At 35.1% G+C, this 22,272-nt stretch overlaps 1 protein-coding gene across 1 annotated transcript in view; it reads right to left on the bottom strand.

Annotated features, from left to right (window-relative positions):
- The window catches only part of LOC106870240 (ras-related protein Rab-40C), a 58,518-nt gene that overhangs the window by 9,720 nt on the left and 26,526 nt on the right, over positions 1–22,272 (bottom strand). The window contains exons 2-3 of the mRNA XM_014916257.3: positions 11,816–11,876; positions 535–595 (exon numbers count right to left, since the gene is read on the bottom strand). Of these exons, the coding sequence (XP_014771743.1) occupies positions 535–595; positions 11,816–11,876 (122 nt within the window). The remainder of the gene's footprint in view (positions 1–534; positions 596–11,815; positions 11,877–22,272) is intronic.

Raw genomic sequence — 22,272 nt, 5'->3', positions numbered from 1 at the left:
ACCATTTCCCAGTACACTTTGTGGAAGGGCATCCAGCTATAGACACCGTGCCAGAGCAAGCACTGGAACTTGGCAAAGTTCTCTGGTTTGTCAACTCCTGTTAAACCATCCAACCCATGCCAGCATGGAAAATGAATGTTAAAGAGTGGTGGTTTTGATTACATCTCTCAATTTCTCAATGACTTTCTCTGCTTTGTTACTTGGTTAAAATAAAATGCCAGACTATGTATTACATAACTAAATAAGTAACCCATGTTTTCACCTTGGCTATTATCCTTAAGGTCCTCTCTGGTTTACTTTATATTCTTAATTTCCTTGCTTAAAATACTTTACAACTGGTTCTCTACTGGTTTTATTTGGCAAGATTTTACTTAGACTAATTCAACCTCAATTTTACCAAATATTTCTTATAACATTCCTAAAATTGTGGGAAATTCTCAAAGAAATGAAAAATTTTCCTAAATATGAAATACCAGTTTTTTTTTTTTTTCATCATAAAAGTTAAAGCAATTTAGCAAGTCAAATAATATTTACCTGAGCACCACGTGAGTAGGAGCGAAATATGGTACAGAACCTTCCTTGTCCTGATGTATCCCTATAAAAATAGAACATTAAACTAGTTAGTAAGTAGAGAAAAGAATAATCCTTGTATATTAAATAAAATGAAAATAAAACTTTTCCTTTTTGTTTTCTCCCTCAGAAATTTACTTCTGTAACAAGAGGAAAATTAAGAGTTAGGCTTACCACTTCAGAAAATATATTTAGTTATGTACATGTAAGAAGGTTTGAAATGTATGAATGCACGTTTTACATGAAGGTAACGATATATATCAATCAGAAGGCAATGTGTTTGGTTAGCAAACATAATTTATTCCTTGATCACATATGAAGTAGTAGGCACATCAGAGATATGCGTTCAAGGAAGCAGGATGTAGGAGACAAAGGTTAATTCCTTAATACAAATCAAGGTAGTTAGCTCTGGTACTTGACTGCAAATCTAAAATATCCAATGAGTTTTGCCATGTAAAAAGCACCCAGTCCACTATGTTAAGTGGTTGGCATTAGGAAGGGCATCCAGCTGTGGAAACCATGCTGGAAGAGACAATGGAGCCTGGTGCAGCTCCTGGCCTAACCAGCTCCTAGTAAACTGTCCAACTTTTGCCAACATAGAAAATGGTCATTAAATGATGATGATGGTGATGATATATAAACACACACAATGCGTTTTCAGAGTTTCTGTCAACCAAATTTATTGCCAAGGCATCAGTTGAGCCAGGACTATAGCAGACAGACTTGCCCAAGGTGCTGAACAGTGGGACATAACCAAACAGCTATGCCTGCACCTAAATGTATAATTTTAATTGATTAATGGTGTGTAGGATGGGTCAATCATTACATTAAATATTGTTAGCTCCCATTTGACTATTAATATTTTACCTCAATCGCTTTATCTGCCATAACACATCTGAATTGTAAACTCTGAAACCCACCACCACAACCCACCTGATGCACTTGGTGCTCCCCCCTCCACCACCACCACCACCACCACCACCGCCGCATCTGTTGTTAGACTCTTCAGACTCAGCAGTTAACTAGTCATACAATATTTCCTCAGATGAACTACTGTTTTCTAGCCTATTGTTTTCCTTCTTATTTACTAACCTGCAACAATTCAAACAGAACCTGCACTAAACTGTGAAGAAGAACCCCCCCCCCACTCCATGCCATCTCACCTAAATACTAACACCATGCCTAAAAGTAAACGATACCATTATTCTTTAGAGACCTACTAATGGTGAAAGTGCGAAACTTGAGAATTATATTACAGAATTGCATAATGGAGAGATTATATTCTTCTTCTTATTATTATTATTATTATTATTTCATTGTGTGATAGAAAAAAGGGTGGGATGCAGAAATTGGTTTATGCTAAACACCTATTTACACGTCTCCTTTTAACCCATTTCAAGCTATTTTTTTAATTTTTAAAACATGTTTCTTTTAATATGGTTATTTTGAGAGTCAGAGTGAGATGTGGAAAGAAAGAGAGAAAAGAGAACTCCTCATGCATAAATATTAATATTTCTGGGTTTACTTTTCATCAGCTGCATCATGGTTATTAAAGGAGGAAATTTTTTTGTTACATTTTAGAAAGAGAAAAAGGAAACCTCAAAAAAAAAAAAAAAATCTAGACCAAATTATATAACCTACAACTTCAGTATAAAATTTTGTATGCTGTGTGTGACTGGTTTGTTTTCAGCTTCTGAAAGCTTGTTCAGAAAAATCATTGGAAAAATTTGTCTCGTCACAATCCTTTTTGTAAAATCTAAAAGAGAAAGCTTTAGGGGTTGGGGAGAAAACATTGCCTTTTTATACACAGTCATTATAAACAAAACAGAATGTCAGAATTAGACTCAGTAAGGCTGGAGGGGCTTAACTATTTCATCATCATTTTTAAGTTTCACTTTACTAATAGAAATAAAATGCAAAATAAAAGTCAAGCTATGACTGAACATGGATTATCTAATCCAGAACCTGATTAGATAATTTGACATAAAAATATAATATTTTTAAGTAACTCAACTAGTTTGTTAGATGAGCTGTATTATTTAAGTACTTTCTTAATCATAAAACTGCACTGCTTAGCAGCAAATGTTCAATATAACTACCTAATACTTAACCACTGCAACAGCCTAAGAGGAAAATATAAAATATGGAAATAAATAAAAAAAAAGGTGATAAATCAATTGGAATCAAGTTATAATAGAATGTATGAAATAAATTAATTGAAAAGAAGAGCAGGGTTTTTAAAAAATGCCTATGCACAGAAATGTTTTCAGAATATTTCACATTTGAGTCATAAATCATAATTAACCCTTTCACATTAACAGTTTACACCATGTAATTTTGTCTGCCCTCGTTGAATGATGTAATTTAAAATTATTTAGTGCATTGCCTGATCACTTGTAAAGGATGCATTTTATGCTTGTGTTTGCAAGTATAATAATGATGCAAGCGGGTGTTTTTTTTCCTTCTCTTTTTCTTTCTGGAAATCATACATGCATTGTTACAAGTAATATAAACCTAATTAAAAGAACAAGAAAAAAAAGCTTAAGTTTGAATCAATGAAAGATTATATACTTTTGAAAAATAAAAATATCTTGTATTCTTTAATGCCCTACCCTTACACATACATACATATATGCACACCCATAAACATCACACACTGAAAATTTATGTAATAGAAACACAATGGTTTAAATTAATATAGTGATTATTGCGGTTAGGACGATTACTAGGAAAACAAATGCAAAACTGCGAAACAATCAGTTGTCTCGGTTACACACACACATACTCACACACAAAACCACTCCCACCATCACCTCCACCAGTTATTGTTTGCCCAAACTATTATTCATAACATTTTCTAGAAGTGTAATTCTTAAACGATAGCTTTTAACATCCCAGAATTTGATAGAGTTACCCTAAACTTGCAATAGATACATTAAATTCCATCTAAAATATGCTTTCGCTATTCAGGAATAAGAGATAGCAACTAAATAAAAGAGATAAGGATGCCTCTAAATCAACACCTTGTGATAGAAAATGCGGATTGTGCCATTCCAGTGTGAAAGATATCAAATCGTCATCATCTGCCCCCAAAGTTTCTGCACAATGCTACCTTGCTATGAAGTATATTGTTACCAAATCTAATTACATTGCTATTCATAAGAATTGTCCTGATGGTTACCAAAGGCACACCAGAACAAGAAGATGGCCATAGCTTTAAAGATAAGAAACAATGGTGGACCATTCCTATCATCATCATCATTGTTTAACATCAGTTTTCCATGCTGGCATGGGTTGGACGGTTTGACCGGGGTCTGGGAAGCCAGGAGGATGTACCAGGCCCCAATCTGATCTGGCAGTGTTTCTACAGCTAGATGCCCTTCCTAACGCCAACCACTCCGAGAGTGTAGTGGGTGCTTTTTATGTGCCACCAGCACGGAAACCAGTCAAAGCAGCACTGGCATCGGCCACGTTCGGATGGTGCTTTTTACATGCTACCAGCATGGGGCTCACAACTACAATTTCCATTTGATTTGATTTTGATATTGCTGATGTTGATAAAAACAACAATCCAATACGAAAATATCTGATATTCTTTTCTCCTCTAAGCACGAGGCCCAAAATTTTTGGGGAGGGGGCCAGTCAATTAGATCACACCAGTATGCAACTGGTACTTAATTTATCGATCCTGAAAGGATGAAAGGCAAAGTCAACCTTGGCGGAATTTGAACTCAGAACGTAAAGACAGATGAAGTACTGCTCAGCATTTTGCCTGGCATATTAATGTTTCTGCCAGCTCACCGCCTTATAAAATATCTGATATTGTTCTATGAGGCAAGAAACAAAAGTCATGCACCATTACAGAGGTTAGCTGGCCAGCAGATACATCTTGTTCTGGAACAAGAGAAAAATCTTTAGTGAACTATTAGTCAGCCTGCTTAGGACTGTATTTAAAGAGTACAACCACTTAGTGAATGAAAGCATATTTATTACGAGGTTCCCTCACATTTTGCCTATTAACGATTGGCAAAGAAATCTCTGGAGATTTTAGAAATATGTATGCAAAACACCAAAATTCAAGATGGCCAAGGCTTACGAAAAGCTTAAGCACTGTTCTCTAACCATATGAGTCATGAGGAAATCTGATTGGTTAAAGAGACATTAAATTAGAGATCATGCTTCAAGTAATTTGAACTTGCATTCTTTCTATTCAAAACACGTTTTTAGTCTGATTCACTGTATGTGCAATACCGAGGTTATTTTTATACTACTTAAAAAAATATATTTCAAGACTAAATTTACATTTCATGTCCTTGTGCTATATATGCCCAACTCCAACAAATGAGTCAGGTTGATTTGAGTTGTATTTGAAAGAACACGTGGCATAGAATTAAGATTTGAGAGTTTCCAAGTTGCTCCTGGATAATGAAACACAAGATTGTTATTTTTCAGGTTTCACAGAAATTCCTCCTGTAAGAGGTTGAAACTCTCAAAACATTCCAACCTTTCTAACATGACTCTGAACGCAAACCTAAACTGGAATTGCTGTATGATTTGCCATCAAGATGTTGCTGAACATTTGAAATGCCTCTTGCAGAGCCTTAGTTCAAGGGGTCACAAGACAGATGCCTACACATCATATCTTAATGGGCAGTCTCAGGCAACTGGTGCTCTTTCAGTGCAACCTATTCAAGTAGTGCTGACAATGTTGACAAACTGGATTTGTATTCTGCTTTTTAGCATAAACGTTGCTATTTTAAACACATTTGTGAGTACAGGTGAAAAGGATGAGGGAGGCTACAGTCCTAACATGTACCTCTACTCCATTCTTCCTCACTCACAGCAGGTCCCTCCATTCTCTCTTACATGCCTATCCATACACTCCATGTCCTCACATATCTACCATACCCCACTTCCAGCCACTCTAATTTCTCATCACTTGAAACAGTCATGTATGTCTTCCCTATCTCTAAACATATCCTACCAACTCTTATGGAACAACCCCCCCCCTCTATCTCCTCTGTATTACTTGCACTCTTCAACCAACTGCTCCCTGAGGGTAGGTCTCAATACATCTCCAACACCATTTATTTCTTTCTCTCTCACTCAGACTGACCCTCTACCATACTCTAACCTCTTGCCCAGCACACAGTCACTTACTTCAGTTCCACTCCCTCTCTCTGTTCTGCAAGTTACTTGGCAAACCCACTGCTGCTGGTACCACATAAAAAGCACCTGTGATTGTCCCATGTAAAAAGTACCTGTGCTGGTACCACACGAAAAGCCCCTGTACTAGAGCCACATGAAAACCCACCTGTGCTGGTGCTACATGAAAAGCACCTGTGCTGGTACCACATAAAAAGCACCTGTGCTGGTACCACATAAAAAGCACTTGTGCTGGTACCACATAAAAAGCACCTATGCTGGTATCATATACATAGCTCCTATGCTGGTGCCACATAAAATCCACCTGTGCTGGTGCCACATGAAAAGCACCTGTGCTGGTGCCACATGAAAAGCACCTGTGCTGGTACCACATGAAAAGCACCTGTGCTGGTACCACATAAAAAGCACCTGTGCTGGTACCACATAAAAAGCACCTATGCTGGTATCATATACATAGCTCCTATGCTGGTGCCACATAAAATCCACCTGTGCTGGTGCCACATGTAAAGCACATGTGCTGGTAACACATGAAAAGCACCTGTACTGGTGCCACATGAAAAGCACCTGTGCTGGTACCACATAAAAAGCCCCTATACTGGAACCACTTAAAAAGCACTTGTGCTGGTGTCACATAAAGAAAGTCCTTATGCCGGTCCCAGATAAAAAAAAAAACATCCAGTACACTCTATAAAGTGGTTGACGTTAGGAAGGACATTGAGCTGTAGAAACTATGCCAAAACAGACAATTGGAACCTGATGCTGCTCTCCTGTCAAATCACCCAACCCATGTTACCATGGAAAACAGATATTAAATGATGATGATGATGATCACACACACACACACAAACAAATATGCTGCAGTTCTGATGTTTCACAAGTCATGCTCTGAACTAATTTGAATTTAAACATGTGTTTCCGTCATACCAAAATATTTATACTCAATTCTATCTGTCACATTCCATTACACGCATTCTTATCTGTCCTGTGCCACTGCTGCCATTCACTGTAACACTTACCATATGAATCACACAGTCAGTTTATTATATACAATATATAAGTAAACTTATCATCTGCATATATTGACATTCCTGAAATACATTTAGCAAACACAAATTCTAGCACCACATGGTCTTATGTAACAGTGAATTTATATATATATATATATATACATACACACACACACACACATACATATATATATACTCTTTTACTCGTTTCAGTCATTTGACTGTGGCCATACTGGAGCACTGCCTTAAAGGGTTTTAGTCAGAGAAATCAATGCCAGGACTTATTCTTTGTAAGCCTAGCACTTATTCCATTGGTCTCTTTTGCCAAGCTACTAAGTTACGGTGCCACCAGCATAAGTTGTCGAGCAATGGTAAGGAAACAAACACAGACGCACACACACATGCATATGTACAACAGGCTTCTTTCAGTTTCCGCCTACCAAATCCACTCAGAAGGCTTTGGTTGACCCGAGGATATAGTAGCAGACACTTGCTCAAGGTGGCACACAGTGGGACTGAACCCAGAACCATGTAGTTGGGAAGCAAACTTCTTACCACACAGCTATGCCTGCACCTATTTACACCAGTTTAGCATCTACTTGACTATTCCAAGGATAGTAAAATCCCAAGGCATGGCTGTTGCCAAGATGTTTGTTTCGCAACTATTGCATGGCATCTTGATAGAGTGTCTTCTACTATATAGCTCTAATCTTACCAAAGTTTTGTGAGTGGATTTGATAACAGGAAACTGAATGAAGTCCTTGTGTGTGTGTGTGTGTGTGTGTGTGTGTGTGTGTGTGTGTGTGTGTGTGTGTGTTTGTCCCTACCCACCGCTACTTGACTACTGTGTTGGTTTATGTCCCCATAACTTAGGAGTTTGGCAAAAGAGACTGACAGAATAAGTACCAGACTTTAAAAAAAAATTAAGTTGTGGAGTCAATTTGTCCAACTAAAAATAAAACTCTCTAAGACATTGCTCCAGCATGGCCACAGTCTTATGAATGAAACAAGTAAAAAAAGATACCTTAAAACTTACACAAAATTTTTGAAGATAAGCTAGCTCTGTATATGAAACTGAGGTTGTACATGCAGTTGAAGAACATTCTTCTTAAATTCAGAAATCAACTAAATTTAATGGGGAAGCACAGAATCGTGTTTTGCTTTATATTTATTACAATAAACATAACTATTTCTCACATAAAATTCTCCAAACACAGTTTTATCTATTTTAATATGTAAACAGACAATTAATGTTACTTTAAAAGCTTTTTAATAATTTGATATCATTTCCATAATTTGCCTCTTAAAACTATATTCCACAAATTAAAACACATCCAGAATTAATGCAATTTGTAATTTGATTTCTCCACTTGATGATGACGAGGATGTGTGTATACTTATTTCAATACAAAGAAACTATTTTAATTAGAGTTATAACATACTTAAATTTCTAATTTCATCTTAATCACAAATATCCTGAGATATTAATTAGCATTAGTTTCCAAAATTTTCACCCATCATTTGAATATTAGCATACTCTATTTTGCCTTCACCCACCACACCCTCTCAACATTTTTTCCTTCTACATGAATGTGTTCAAAATTTATTTCATTCCCAGATCTACATTCTCGAATTTCTTTCACCTTTTATGGATGTAATACTTCACTTTATTCAGGTTTAGTCATATATATACATATGTTTTGTCTATTATCTCCTTAAAATGATATGTATATTAAGACTATAGTCGTGTTTGCGGAAGAAAAGCATGAGCTCCAGCCAACAGCTGATGAAGGAAATGCCCTGCAGTGCAAACTCTATGTAGAATATATACACATGCACCTCTCTCTCTCTCTCTCTATATATATATATATATATATATATATATATATGTTTGTGTGTGTACATATATGTGTGTGTAAACTCCTCCCCCCGCGCAACACTCAAAGAGAAACCAAAACTATTTCAAAAGAACTCTGATACAAAAAAAACAAAAAAAAAAAAAAACTGATTATTGAAAAAAAAACAAAAAAAAACAATCATGATTTGCAAAAATCTAATCATTAAAGTGGAAAATAATTATCAGAAAATTTATTCTTATTCTCTCTCTCTCTCTCTCTCTCTCTCTCTCTCTCTCTCTCTCACACACACACACACATGGAAAATAGAAAGTCGATAATGCACTAAAAGTTTTCTTTTTTTAATCTAATTTTGGAATGTAGCACTATTAAATGCTTTAGCATAATTCCAATATACAATACATAACAAAACAGTCATAATTCTGTGCTTATCAGTTTCATCTATAATTGAGTATTTTTCAAGGTTTACTAAGTATTTTTATCTAATCTCATTAAAAAAAAAATATTTTTCAATAATTTCAAAACCAATATAAAATAATAAAACAAGAATAATCCCCATAATCCCCATGTTGTCTCTATAGTGGCCTTGCACTCCAAAGAAGAGTAACCCAACACCATCAACAAATAAGGTAGTTGCACACAAAGGGAATTCCTGTCTCAATATACTGATAATTGCAGAAGACAAACTCTGCCAAATTTTTACTATTTTCCCCCTTCTTTATCAATGGAGCAATAACGAATAAACATAGAAATGCAATTAAGCAACTAGTATGAACCAAAATTAAATGCATTGTTTTAATTGACATAACTTAATCGTGTCCTTTAATAAATTTTTGGCTTAACCTGAAGCAGTAGAAGACACTTAACAAAGGCGTTGCACACTAATTGAACCTAGAGTCACATGATTGTAAAGTAAACTGCTTAACCACACAGCCACTCATGTGCAGGCATTTGTTGTTCATTATTTTTATCAGTAATGTATCAGTCCCTCACATGTTGTTAATTTGCATTGTTGCTATCAAGATTCAACCAAGTCTATTTATACCAGAGAAAATCATTCTACCCTTTCTACCACTCACTTATCTCTTTACCAAACATAAAGAAAACACTCTCTCAAATTAGGATCAGCTGCATCCTTTCTTGCTCTGAAACTATCTTATTTTTACCATTCACCAATGAGAACCCAACTTCCTCTCCTACTTTCATTTGCATCTGTGCCAAATCTGTGCAACATATTTTCTATTTCCACTTTGTAATTTTCCTAATCATTATTGTTATCTTGTTTGGCTCTAATGCCAGCCTCACAGGACACTATGGATCTACTCAGAATACCATAACATCCTACTATCTCAAAGATGGAAAGACATACAGAACAACATAGTCTTAAATAGACAATAAGGCAAGGTGCATAGCTGCAACACCTCTGATTATAGATCTGCTTGATCAAGGCTTATCTGGGATTAAATTACAAGAGCAACAACTGACAGCAAGATTGTGCATATCCACATTAATGTGCATTCCCTGTGCCTCAAATGCATTTTTAATGCATACCTGCTATATTACATATTACCTTCCTATAGTGAATTAAAAAATAAAAACTCTTACACTCTCTCTCACATGCACACACAGACATATATGCACACAGATGAAAAGAATTACAAGTGCATCTAGTTGAAACCAATTAAAAGTGAGTTAATTATTTTATTCGAAAATCAGTTTGTTTCAAAATGATTTGTGTTCAATTAGTTGCAACCATCTTCAACCTTGATATTTAATTTGATAATCCTAACATACAGGTAAGAGATGAACTATGCACTAAAACTATACTTCATCTACTACTACTACTACTACTACTACTACAAGCTTCTCCAGGTTCACACGAGTTCAGTGGTTCCAAAAACTTGCAATGAATTAAATGGAGCAATGATATTTTATTCCCTCCTAACACTTGAAATTCAAATATGAAAAATATTTTGTCGACCAAGGCAGACAGGTCCACCAGAGATTGGAAAACCCCCAGAGTTTGTGGAAAACCCCCAGAGTTTGTAGAAACCCCGAGGGCTTTAACATGTGTAAGGAGTGTACAGCAAGAGATTGTTTTCATTGATATGCATGTAGTGATTATAATCTTGGAAGCCATATCTCAACTGGAGAATGTGTTTGAAGTTTCTGCTTGTGGAAGTAGTACATCTCTGAAATAAGATACCTAGTTTACATGTTGAGGATGCCTATGTGAAGAGGGTTAAGGAGGAGTGGAGTAGAAGGGAAGGGGGGGAGGGGAGTCTTATCTGTGTTGGAGAGTGTATAAATAAAAGAAAAGTAAGTCATTAATGGAGAAAGAGAAAAGTAGCAGAGATATAACCAAACCTTGGGATAACAAAAAGTTGGTTTAATTGGGGTCCTGATAGACATGCTTCTTTTTAGCTTTATTTTTCTTGAGCCCTTGGATGCATAAGGCTAGAACTGACAAGAAGCTCCTTAGTTATCTTAGCTAAGGTGCTATCTTATCTCTTACTTGTTTCAGTCATTAGACTGTGGCCATGCTGGGGCACAAACTTCAATAATCTTAGTTGAACAAATCAACTCCAGTACTTTTTTTTTTGTAAAGCCTGGTACCTATTTTATCGGTCTCTTTTGTTGAACTGCTAAGTTAACCACTAAGTTATGGGGACATAAACACACCAACATCGGTTGTCAAGTGTTGGGGGACAAACAAACACACACACGATGGGCTTCTTTCAGTTCACACCTACCAAATCCACTCACAAGGCTTTGGTCAGCACAAGGCTATAGTAGAAGCCACTTGCCCAAGGTGTCATATTGTAAAACTGAACTGTGTGGTTAGGAAGCAAACTTCTTGAAGTAAGGCAAGCATTGAGTGCTTTGCTAAAGCTCTAAAAAGCCAAGGACCACTCATGTGTGTTCTGGAGAGTAAGTCTCTAATAGATTTGATTCTACAGAAGATGTAAGGAAGAGGGAAAGATGAGAGAAATGAAAGAGAGAGAGAGAGAAAGAGAGAGAGAAAAAGAGAGCACGAGCGAAAAGACTAAATGAATGATAGCAGTCAAACAATATATAATGAAATAAAAATTGAGGATGTTGTGTGCTAGATTCTTTTGTTTATATCATTTGTTATGTGTGTGTGTGTGTGTGGGTGTGTGTGTGTGTGGGTGTGTGGGTGTGTGTGTGTGTGTGTGTTATTAAAATAGTACTTACCATAATTGAAGTTTCACTCTTTTCCCATCAAGTAAAATTGTGGTTGTCTTTGAATGGACACCTATATGAAATAACAATAATAAAAAAAAGAGTTTAACAAAGTATAACAATAAAGGCCATTTAGGTTTGTTCCATTTTTTTCTACACATTGTAAGTAGACATTTTTGCATATTATATCTTTGATTAAAAAAAGTAATATGATGAAAAAGATAGAAAAAAAAAATGCATTATATTAAGAAGAATTGATTTAACACATATCTCATACATACACACAGAGATATATATACCAATGCTGACATAAATGGAATGAATGCCTGACCTCAATGGTTAGAAATCATGCAAAGCAGCCATGTAGAAAGATTTACCAGCAACTATCCTATCTCTTCAGCTTTTGATATTTTTTTTTTTATATTTGTGTTTCTATACATCATGAGTGGAATCTTTGTTTTTTCTATTATTTGTTGAGCAATTGCATTTTATTCTGCATTTGAGGGAATCTCTATGTAATCAATCTGCTTGTTAAAAATAGCAGCTAAATCTCACTTGTCAAAACTCTTCTCTCTTAAAAACAAAGGCATAGTGTGTACAGCCCAAAAAAGACTGAATGATCATGGTTGGAATACCACTGATTATCAGCTTGCTTGATCAGTTTAATGATCAAAGGTTTGATCTACTTTCTGTATGCGGCAGACAGAGGCTATTACTTATCACTATCCCTAAAGAGTAACTATAAAAAATTTAAAAAACAACTATGTTATCCACTACTACTAGAAAAAATATTAAAGGGAAGGAACTGATGACTGACTGATGTAATGACACTATATTAATGACAGTAAAGAAATACATTTCATTCTGAATCGAGAACTAGATATATGAAGTTCTTCATTGCTCTTATTGACTACAATCAAACACTGTACATTAGGCTTTGCCATCATCCTAACCAAGCAATGAAGAAACGCATACAAATATTGAAAATAAGTTGTCAAAACCACAATGATATCTGTTAGGCAGCTGATGATGGAAGCATATGTTTGACGTGCTTGTTACTTGTGAATCTTTTATATTGTGTGTTTTCACTGTTGTAAGCTGTCTTTCATTCTTGTCAGGTTGAACTTGTCAAAGAATTCTTGGTTTCTATGGGGGTTTTGTTGTTTATACTATACCATACATTGATATTGTGTTATTGTCCTTCATTGGGATTCTAATTATGGCTAGAGTATAACTTATTTAAGGGTTTCTAGTTTAGGAAGGTTTTGTTGCATATAAACTGGTAGTTCATAAAGACCTTGCTGCTATACTTTCAAAGTCTGGAAGGGAAGGACAGTACACATAGCATCTTCTATAGCCCCTTCTAAAAGACTTAACTGAGTCCACTTATCAACTTGTGCCATTTCAGAAGTGAATACAAAATGTAAAACTGTTGACTCTTAAAATCCTTTACTGCAAGAAACAAAAGTCTAGCCTTATTTTAGAAGGACTGAAGCACTATGTGTGTTCATTTTCACATTTTTTTTTTCCTGAATTTCTTCAGATTCTTTTCTTCCATTGATTTTCAAGCATTATGGCTGTTAATACTTCAAGTGGTGACTTAGAATTTAGTGATTATATATTATTTATTTATTAATAATCTAATTAGAGAAAGAGTGTTTGAACTTGGATAAAAAAGAGTGATATTTCAGTGACATCTATTAACACCAGCTATTAAAGTGATATTGGGATTTATCGATTGAGAAGGAGTGGTGTTATTATGTAGCTGATAAAGCATCAATGCTTTCATTAGTGAGTTGTAAGAATAAACAACCGTCCCCTTACAAAAAAAAAATACTGATATATCTTAAATGTAGTGTCTCTGCATACTGAGATTATCAGAAGATCATAATTTGTTGGGTCTTACAAAATTTTTGAAGGCATATCTTGGAATACTTTTTTGAATAGGAGTAGTGCAACTTCCAAGTTACAGAGACCAATTCCAAGCTATAGCACAAATTCAGCCCAGAGACAAGAAATTGATGCACAGGAATCAATATCTTGTAAGTATATATGAAAATACAAAAAAAATAAACTTAACTGTATTCAACCTATTTTGGAAAGCGAAAGTGACATAACAACAGGTAAAGGCCACATTCACAATGTACACCAAAAGTTATTGTATTGTATCCACAAATTTCATCCAAACTCAAGCAATAGTTTATATTCTTATGATTTTTATACAACTTACTGATTTCATCAAAATCTCTAGTATCTACCAGAAATGGGAGATATGTATGTAGAGAGAGAAAGCACTACAGAACTGTAAGAGTTACGGTAAATCAAATCAAAACAAAAGGTTATAAAAATGATCATAATCTGTGGCCACTGCTGCCACAAAAAATTTCAGGGTAAAGCTCCAGAACTTGCATGAAATATATTGTAAAATTTCTTGCATCCTGGATGAAACAAAAAAATTTGAAAATTATTTTGAATCCTAATTGTGTAGGATGACAAAAGTGCACCTGCTGTAAAACTAACATTGTAGAAATAACATAATCAGTTTAATTGATAAATTTGATGCTATTTAATGAAAACTGGAAAATTATCTTATTTCTTCTGGAAACCAGTGACACAAAAGAGGAGACATTACATAGAATGGCCAATAGTGGAGTCTGTAAAACTAACCTACATCTCAAAACACTGGAAATCACAAAGAAGACAGAAACAATGCTTGATAACTTTAAAATTGGTGTTAGGTGGTTATGTGAGTATCATATGGAGAAACATAAACTGCCAGTTGCTAAGCTTGCTTAGCACAAAACTGCTGGCAAATTCAAAATTTGCTAGCAGTTTTGTGCAGAGTTACAGGAATTTCAGCATTTTATCATTGAATGATGGGAGGCCATGGAGTACAACCTGTCAAATATTGAATATGCAGATCACACCCTTCCAACTTTTGACAACCCCTTCACACAAACATTTGAATTCAAGGGTCAAAAGACAGTCCAAGACCACCAGCAATGAAAGGAACTGTTTTACAGTAATATAACTCACATGGGCAATTACTTATTTCAACATGGACATTTAAAAAAAAAAAAAAAAAAACATCTAACTTATTTATTATGTATTTTTCTTTAAAAAAAAACCCCAAACAATCTTTGGAGTTTATGTTTTGAACATCAGACATTCAGGATGTGAGGAAAATTTTCTCTTGAAAAAATCTTAAATTATTTTATTTATTTAGTTTTTAAATCAGAATCTTTACAAAGTGAAAGAGCATTTAAAATTTCCAGAATATAAAAATAAAAATTTTTGAAAAGCATTTTATATTTTCAGAAAGTAAAGAAATATGCAATTTCGAGGAACATAAATTGTGTTGACACTGTATATAGCATCTATTTATAATATAAATTCTTGTGCAGATAAAAAAAAAAACTGTTTCATTGCTACCAATATCGGTTTTATTTTCTTGTTACTTCATGTCAACCACAGTGAGCAAAATTTTACTGCATTGAGTTGAACATAGATCAATACAATCTCTGATGTGAGCAGCCATGCTTGGTGACAATTGTAAACATCATGTGCACAAGCAACATAAAATTTATATCTTTATTGCATATTTATGAATCATAATGACCATTATCACTATGATAGATAAACCTAACATAATTACAACGACTCCTTGTTACACATTAGCTACCTTGGACAGTGGTTATATCATACTTCCAGTCATGCAATCACAAATTTGACTATGGACTGGGGCCAGGAAAAATTAATAATATTTAGTTCTCTTTTATATTACAGACTCCTAATTTGTAGGTTTGAAAATTGAGGAAATAGACTAATAAATACTGCAGATAAAACAGAGTACCCAAAATGAGAGGACCAGGTACACTGAAACTCTAAGCCAGTGATTTTCAACTGGGGTTTACATAAGATTTAGTCATTAAAATTTATCTGCAATGAATTGGTTATACTTCTACAAAACACAAAATATTTTATCAATGCTTTTTATACAATTCCTAATAATATTTAATTCTAAAAATTTAAGATTTTTTTAAAACATTGAATGGCTATGGGAGTCCACCTAAGTGAAATAGGAATGAAAGGGGTCCATAGGTAAAAAATGGTTGAGAACCACTGATCTAAGCCAAAACCCAAGTCAATATTCTCTACCTGGTCAAGTTCCTTCTTTATGATTTAGCTGGAGAGTGGTAACATCCCTACACAAGAAATCTGTCACTCATCAACTTTCATAACTTTTCCTAAAGAGTAGAATTTCTCTCTCTTCCTCTCCACCTGTCTCAGGTGGCAACCGAAGAAAACAGAAAAGTTTTAGAAGGGAGGAAAAAAACTGACCTCAACCCTTTCGATCTCATCTTCTACACAATATGTTTTGCTAAAGCTGCCAGACAGAAAAGTTGCTTGACTTCTCTTGACATTAGTATATTTTCCCAATTAACATACTGACAATGTCAAAATTAGAGATAAACAATACGCAGAAAAGTATGCAAGAAAAATATTTTTATTTTGTGTAAGACATGAAATAAGTGAAATCATAAACCAATCACTAACATTTAAGGAGACAGGTGTTGTCGGTCAAGATTAACAAGAATCAGTTCAGTAAAAAACAAAAATAGGTTCAAAAACTGAGACATTACTTGAAACAAATAAGGGTTAGCGTTAAGAAAGGAAACTTCCAGCACAACTCCTCCTCAAGCTTCAAGAAGTTTTGACCGTCTCGATCCAGCATGGAAAGCACAGATGAAAAATGATGATGATCGTGTTTTTATAAGCAGAGCTAGTATAGAAAGATGTCATGATTATGTTGAAAGCAATAAGAAATTCATATAAGAAAGTAATAAACAATCTATTACTTAAATTTATTAACCCTTCAGCATTTAGATTACTCTGTCACATAACGCTTATATATTCACATTGTTTTGAATTAATCATGCATTATCTCACAGCTTTGAAAATTTTGATGATGTGATTGTTTATCTTTAAAATGTCATAGTAAAGTAAATGTGAGAGTCTGGATCTGAACTGTTTGAACATACAACGTAAAATATTCGAGCTGGATATGGCCAGTTTAAACACTTAAGTAGAATTAAATAATCATGAATCACCTGCATGACTGGGCCTATTATGGCCAGTTACTGCAACAGCAAACCAAACAACTGCAGACTAGTAGTTCACAAGTAACAGAAGCCAGCACATTTTGTAAGAACAATAAGTTGTGATTACATTAAGTATAATGACAATCCCTTTTTGCATAACTAAAACGAGTTATGTGTACAACCAACTGTACACATTGTACAGTTGGACATAATAGCCAGAATGTTGTTATGTATAAAGTCCAATATGCTCTCCACTATATTATTGCGCAGTGTCACTATCCTAACATACCATTAAAATCAACCAACTGTATCTAATAAATCATCTGTCTATTCATATATCTGACACCTTACTTTAACACAGAAGGTTCCATTTAACTCTTTTGATACCAAACTGCCTTTGATATCAAACCATTGGTTCTAGGATATAAACTTTCCGCTTTAAATTATCTATATCAAAATCTTTCATCAAAATTTTATGCTAATTTGTTCCAAACACCACGACAAAGCTATTTTATTAAATTCTTCCCTCTTTTACAAATTATTGGGAGTGGGGGCCAGTTGATTAGATCAACCCCAGTACGCAACTGGTACTTAATTTATCGACCCTGAAAGGATGAAAGGCAAAGTTGACCTCAGTGGAATTTGAACTCAGAACACAAAGACAGACGAAATATCGCTGAACATTTCACTGAACATGTGGGGTAGCCACATATCTTCTCTATAGTAAAACAACACCTTTGCTTGTCCCAGGCATAAAATCACCTCGTCACCCTGTCAACCCCACCTAGTTGGGAGGCCCCCCCTTCCCTTTTCATGTTCCTTCCTGTTTTGCGAGTTACTTGTCAACCACACTAGTGCTGGTGACATGAAAAAAAAAGCACCCAGTATACCCTGTAAAATAGCTGGCATTAGGAAGGGCATAGAAACCATGCCAAAGTGGCTATAGAGCACAATGCAGCCTTGTAGCCCACCAGATCCTGTCAAACCAGCTAACCCATGCCAGCATGAAAAATGGATGTTAAATGACCATGATTTAATTACAATTTTGTTTTCATATTATTTTTAAATACCATCTTTGCTATTTTGTTGTGAATATTTTCTGATAGATATATTCTTATATGTATTTTTTACAAACATGTCATTATCAAAACATGAAATAAATCCAGGCACGCGCGCGCGCGTTCTGCAGCATGTATTCAGAATCACTTGCTAGCATGCTTTTATTGTGTTAGGTTTCTATGCAGTAACAAGCAACATCACCCATCTGGCTTTCCCAACCCAGACTCAGCAGAATATCCAGGATGTTACAGCTGAAGGGAGGAAGGGCTGCACTAGCACTCAGCTAGTACTCATTTCAACTGAGTAGACTAGACATGAAATGGAGTGCCTTGTTCAACACACTGCCTAATCCAGGAATTAACCCCACAACCTAGTGTGTGCATGTATATATATATATTTTAGGTGCAGGAGTGGCTGTGTGGTAAGAAGCTTGCTTCCCAATCACATGGTTCTGGGTTCAGTCCCGCAGCATGGTGCCTTGGGCAAGAGTCTTCTGCTATAGCCTCGGGCCGACCAAAGCCTTGTGAGTGGATTTGGTAGACAGAAACTGAAATGTGTGTGTGTGTGTGTGTGTGTGTGTATAGTTATATATATTTGTGTGTCTGTGTTTGTCCCCACTCCTTCACTTGACAACTGATGTTGGTGTGTTTATGTCCCCGTAACTTAGCAGTTCGGTAAAAGAGGCTGACAGAATAAGTAAGTACTAGGCTTACAAAGAATAAGTCCAGGGTTGATTTGTTTCACTAAAGGCGGTGCTCTAGCACGGCCGCAGTCAAGTGACTGAAACAAATAAAAGAAAGAAAAGAATAAGAATATAAAACATTGATGATGGTGCCACATAAGAAGCAGTGGTGCTGGTATCACGTAAAAAGTGCTGATGCTGGTACCACATAAAAAGCACTCAGTACTCCCTGTAATGTGGTTGGCATTGTGAAGGGCATCCAGCTGTAGAAACCAAGCCAAAACAGACTATGGAACCAGTTGTGGCTCCTGGCTTTGCCAGCTCTTGTCAAACCCTCCAACTCATGCCAGCATGGAAAATGGACAATGATTATGATATATATATATATATATATATATATATATATACTATTAGGCTGAGATTGTAGTGCAATATCCATAGCCTTTGCAGATCTTCTTGGAGAACAGGAACAACATAGTCTGATTACTATAAGTAACAATCAATGTGCAAATTGCTATAGATTAATATGATGTGTGGCTGGAGGAGAAAATGCAAAGAGGAAGGAGTTACAGAGAATTTTTTTGTATGCTTCAATCCAAAGATGGTGGCCACGGAAGGGCACTGCCAACAAAATCCAAATTTACAAGAAAAGTAAAAGAAAAAAAAAGATTGGGATAATGTTTTTAGTAAGGGGTCTAAGAAATAAGAGAATGGAGGAATTACAAGGGGAAAGGTAAGTATATTATTAATTTATTAACTAACATCACCAGCATCTCCAATATGGTAGGTGTTAGAAACTAAAGTAAAATAAAACAAAATTATGCTTCCATAGCAATTTTTAAAATTTATCAATAATTCCATGCTTTCCCCTCCCTCATTCTTACTTAGATTGGGCAACATGTCAGCTTATCAATTCTATCTTTAGTTACTTTCCATATCAGCCAATTCTTTTACTTCTCGTTATTTGATGGGGAAGTAAAATTAAATCTACTTTAGAAAGCCTCTTAGTAAATGCCAATAATAAAACAAATTGCTCAAGACTTGCACCACTGACTTCATAAGAAACCAGCTCATCTCATGAAATGATTATCAGACAGTTGAATCAAGTTGAAAAGGAAAAATGACAGAGGAAGACAGCTTGAGAGATCTTAGATGTTTACAGAAATAACCTTAAAAACATTGCAACTAAAATCTAATCAGTCTCTTGAGTATTACATTTCTGAGACATTAAATAAAATTACATACTGCACTTTGGAATTTTATAAGTGAACAGTTCTTGAATAGAAGAAACAGCAGGACTAAGAATAACTGCTTTGAATACAAACAAAACTTTATCTAAAAAAAATACTGCAAGCTTAACATTCCTGCTATTTATAGATGACACAAATGATCATTGAAGCGGAAAAACCTAATTAAGTGAAAAACTTCAAATAAAAAATGTCATAAACCAGCAGAAAACAAAAACTTCCCATTTAAAATTTAATTTTAATTATCTAAAAATAGATTAATGGAAGGCATATTGCAAAATATATATTATATTACTTTTATATTTTGTTTAGCAAGAATAAATATGAAATACAAGCATGTTTAATAAATTCCATTGAAAACGCCTAAGAAATATCCATTTCTATTTTTGTTGAATTTTTTTGAGTCAGAATAATTTTGATACAAGTTCTATCACAACTTATGTTGACTCAATGTTGCCAAAATCTCGTTTTAACAGGTTTTCCCACAGTAACGAAGTAATTCTTACATGCAACATCATAGTAAAAGTTGACTTTTATTCATAACTGTAAGCAAACCAAGTTAAGCGCTTCCTGCTGACTAGTGATAAATATTTATCTATCTCGATAGCCTAAAATGTATTTGTAAATACGCAATAGACATAACCTAATACCTCAAAGTTTAATTTTTAACATAAAGACTTAGTTTCCACTATTCTCTATTTTTTTAAACACAGCAATGCATTAAGAAGGGAATTCAGGTTAATAAATACTTATTTAACTCAAAAATCAAAAGCAATACAATGTTCTTAGTACCTTAAAATTTTGCTATAATTCAACACTGAAAAAAGTATCTTATAATAATTAACTTTTGTTTTGAAGCTAAACTAATTCTCAAATTCACTAAATCTTCAGTTTACATATAATCTAGGAACAATTCCATTCTGTATGTCTATTTGTATATTTGACATAAGACAAAACCATACCTTTCTTAGTGTCTAAGATCTTTATTATTAACAGCAAAGTTCCCCAAACTTTCTTCTTAATATTTTAAATCCACTGACAGCGAGCTGACATTAGCACAACAGGCAAAATTTTTAGCAGCATTTCACCTGTCTTTACATTCTGAGTTTGAATTCCACCGAGGCCGACTTTGCCTTCCATCCATTCAGGGTTGATAAATTAAGTACCAGTTGCGTACTGAGATCGACCTAATCAACTGATCCCCTCCCCTCAAAATTTCAGGCCTTGTGCCTAGAGTAGAAAAGAATATTTTAAATCCAATAAGGTGGTAAGATGCCAGAATTGTTAGCACACCAGCAAAATGCTTAGTAGCATTTCATCTATCTTTACATTCTGAGTTCAAATTTCACAGAGGTCAACTTTGCCTTTTGTCCTTTCAGGGTCGATAAAATAAGTACCAGTTGAGCATTAGGGTCAATGTAATCAACTAAACCCCTCGCTCGAATTTGCTTGCCTTGTGCCAAATGAGATTGAACCCATGTAGTTGAAAAAACAAACTTCTTAACCACATATTCATGCCTGCCATATATGGATGCTGAAATCTCAAAAGAGAATAAGGGCAGGATGGAAGGCTTTTAATCAATAAAGGATGGGTTCCAGACTAAGCTAGACAATGCCATAAGTGCCAGACTCAATAGCACTGTTGTACCTGCAATCTTATACACAAGTGAGATGTGGGCTACTATGAAGAGGACAGAACATCAATTGGATACAATGCAAAGGGCCATGGAAAGATCCAAGTGGGGAACATCATGAAGAGAGTACATTTGAAATGAGATAATTCAAGAACAGAAAAAATGATGTGATCACATAGAACCAAAAGTACAAGTTCTACTGGGCTGGATACGTTGCAAGGTTCACAGGTAACAGGTGGACCTGTGCAGTTGCTGAGTGGCATCCAAAAGATCGGAAAAGGCCACTTGGAAGGTCTCCATGATGATGGGAAGACGATTTAGTCAAGCAATTTGGGTCTAGATGGAAAAGAATGACACAATCAAGACAGAATTGAAAGCACATTGTGACCAGCATCTGATGATCTGGTTGATACTGTGAGATGTATGTGTATGTATGTATGTATGTATATTACATCTGACCCATGCTTGCAGGGTCAGACAGAATTCATTGAGGCACATTTTCCATGGCCAAATGCCCTTCCTGTTGCCGACCAAGGTAATATTTCTTCGTAGCTAGACATACTTTTCACATGAGATTGGTAACAAACAATGTCAGTTGCATAACATTGATGCTTCTTTACAACTATCACATGATGTCAAGACAAGGACAGACATGATGGGCTTCTTTCTGTTTCTCTCTACCAAATCCACCAACAAGGCTTTCTTGGGTTGGAGCTATAGTAAGAAAACAACTGCCCAAGGTGCC

This window comes from Octopus bimaculoides, chromosome 6, assembly GCF_046866305.1.
Source record: "Octopus bimaculoides isolate indiv1 chromosome 6, ASM4686630v1, whole genome shotgun sequence".
NCBI lineage: Eukaryota > Metazoa > Mollusca > Cephalopoda > Octopoda > Octopodidae > Octopus > Octopus bimaculoides.
The sequence above is the reverse complement of the archived record's forward strand: the minus strand, read 5'-3'. Positions and strand labels throughout refer to the sequence as shown.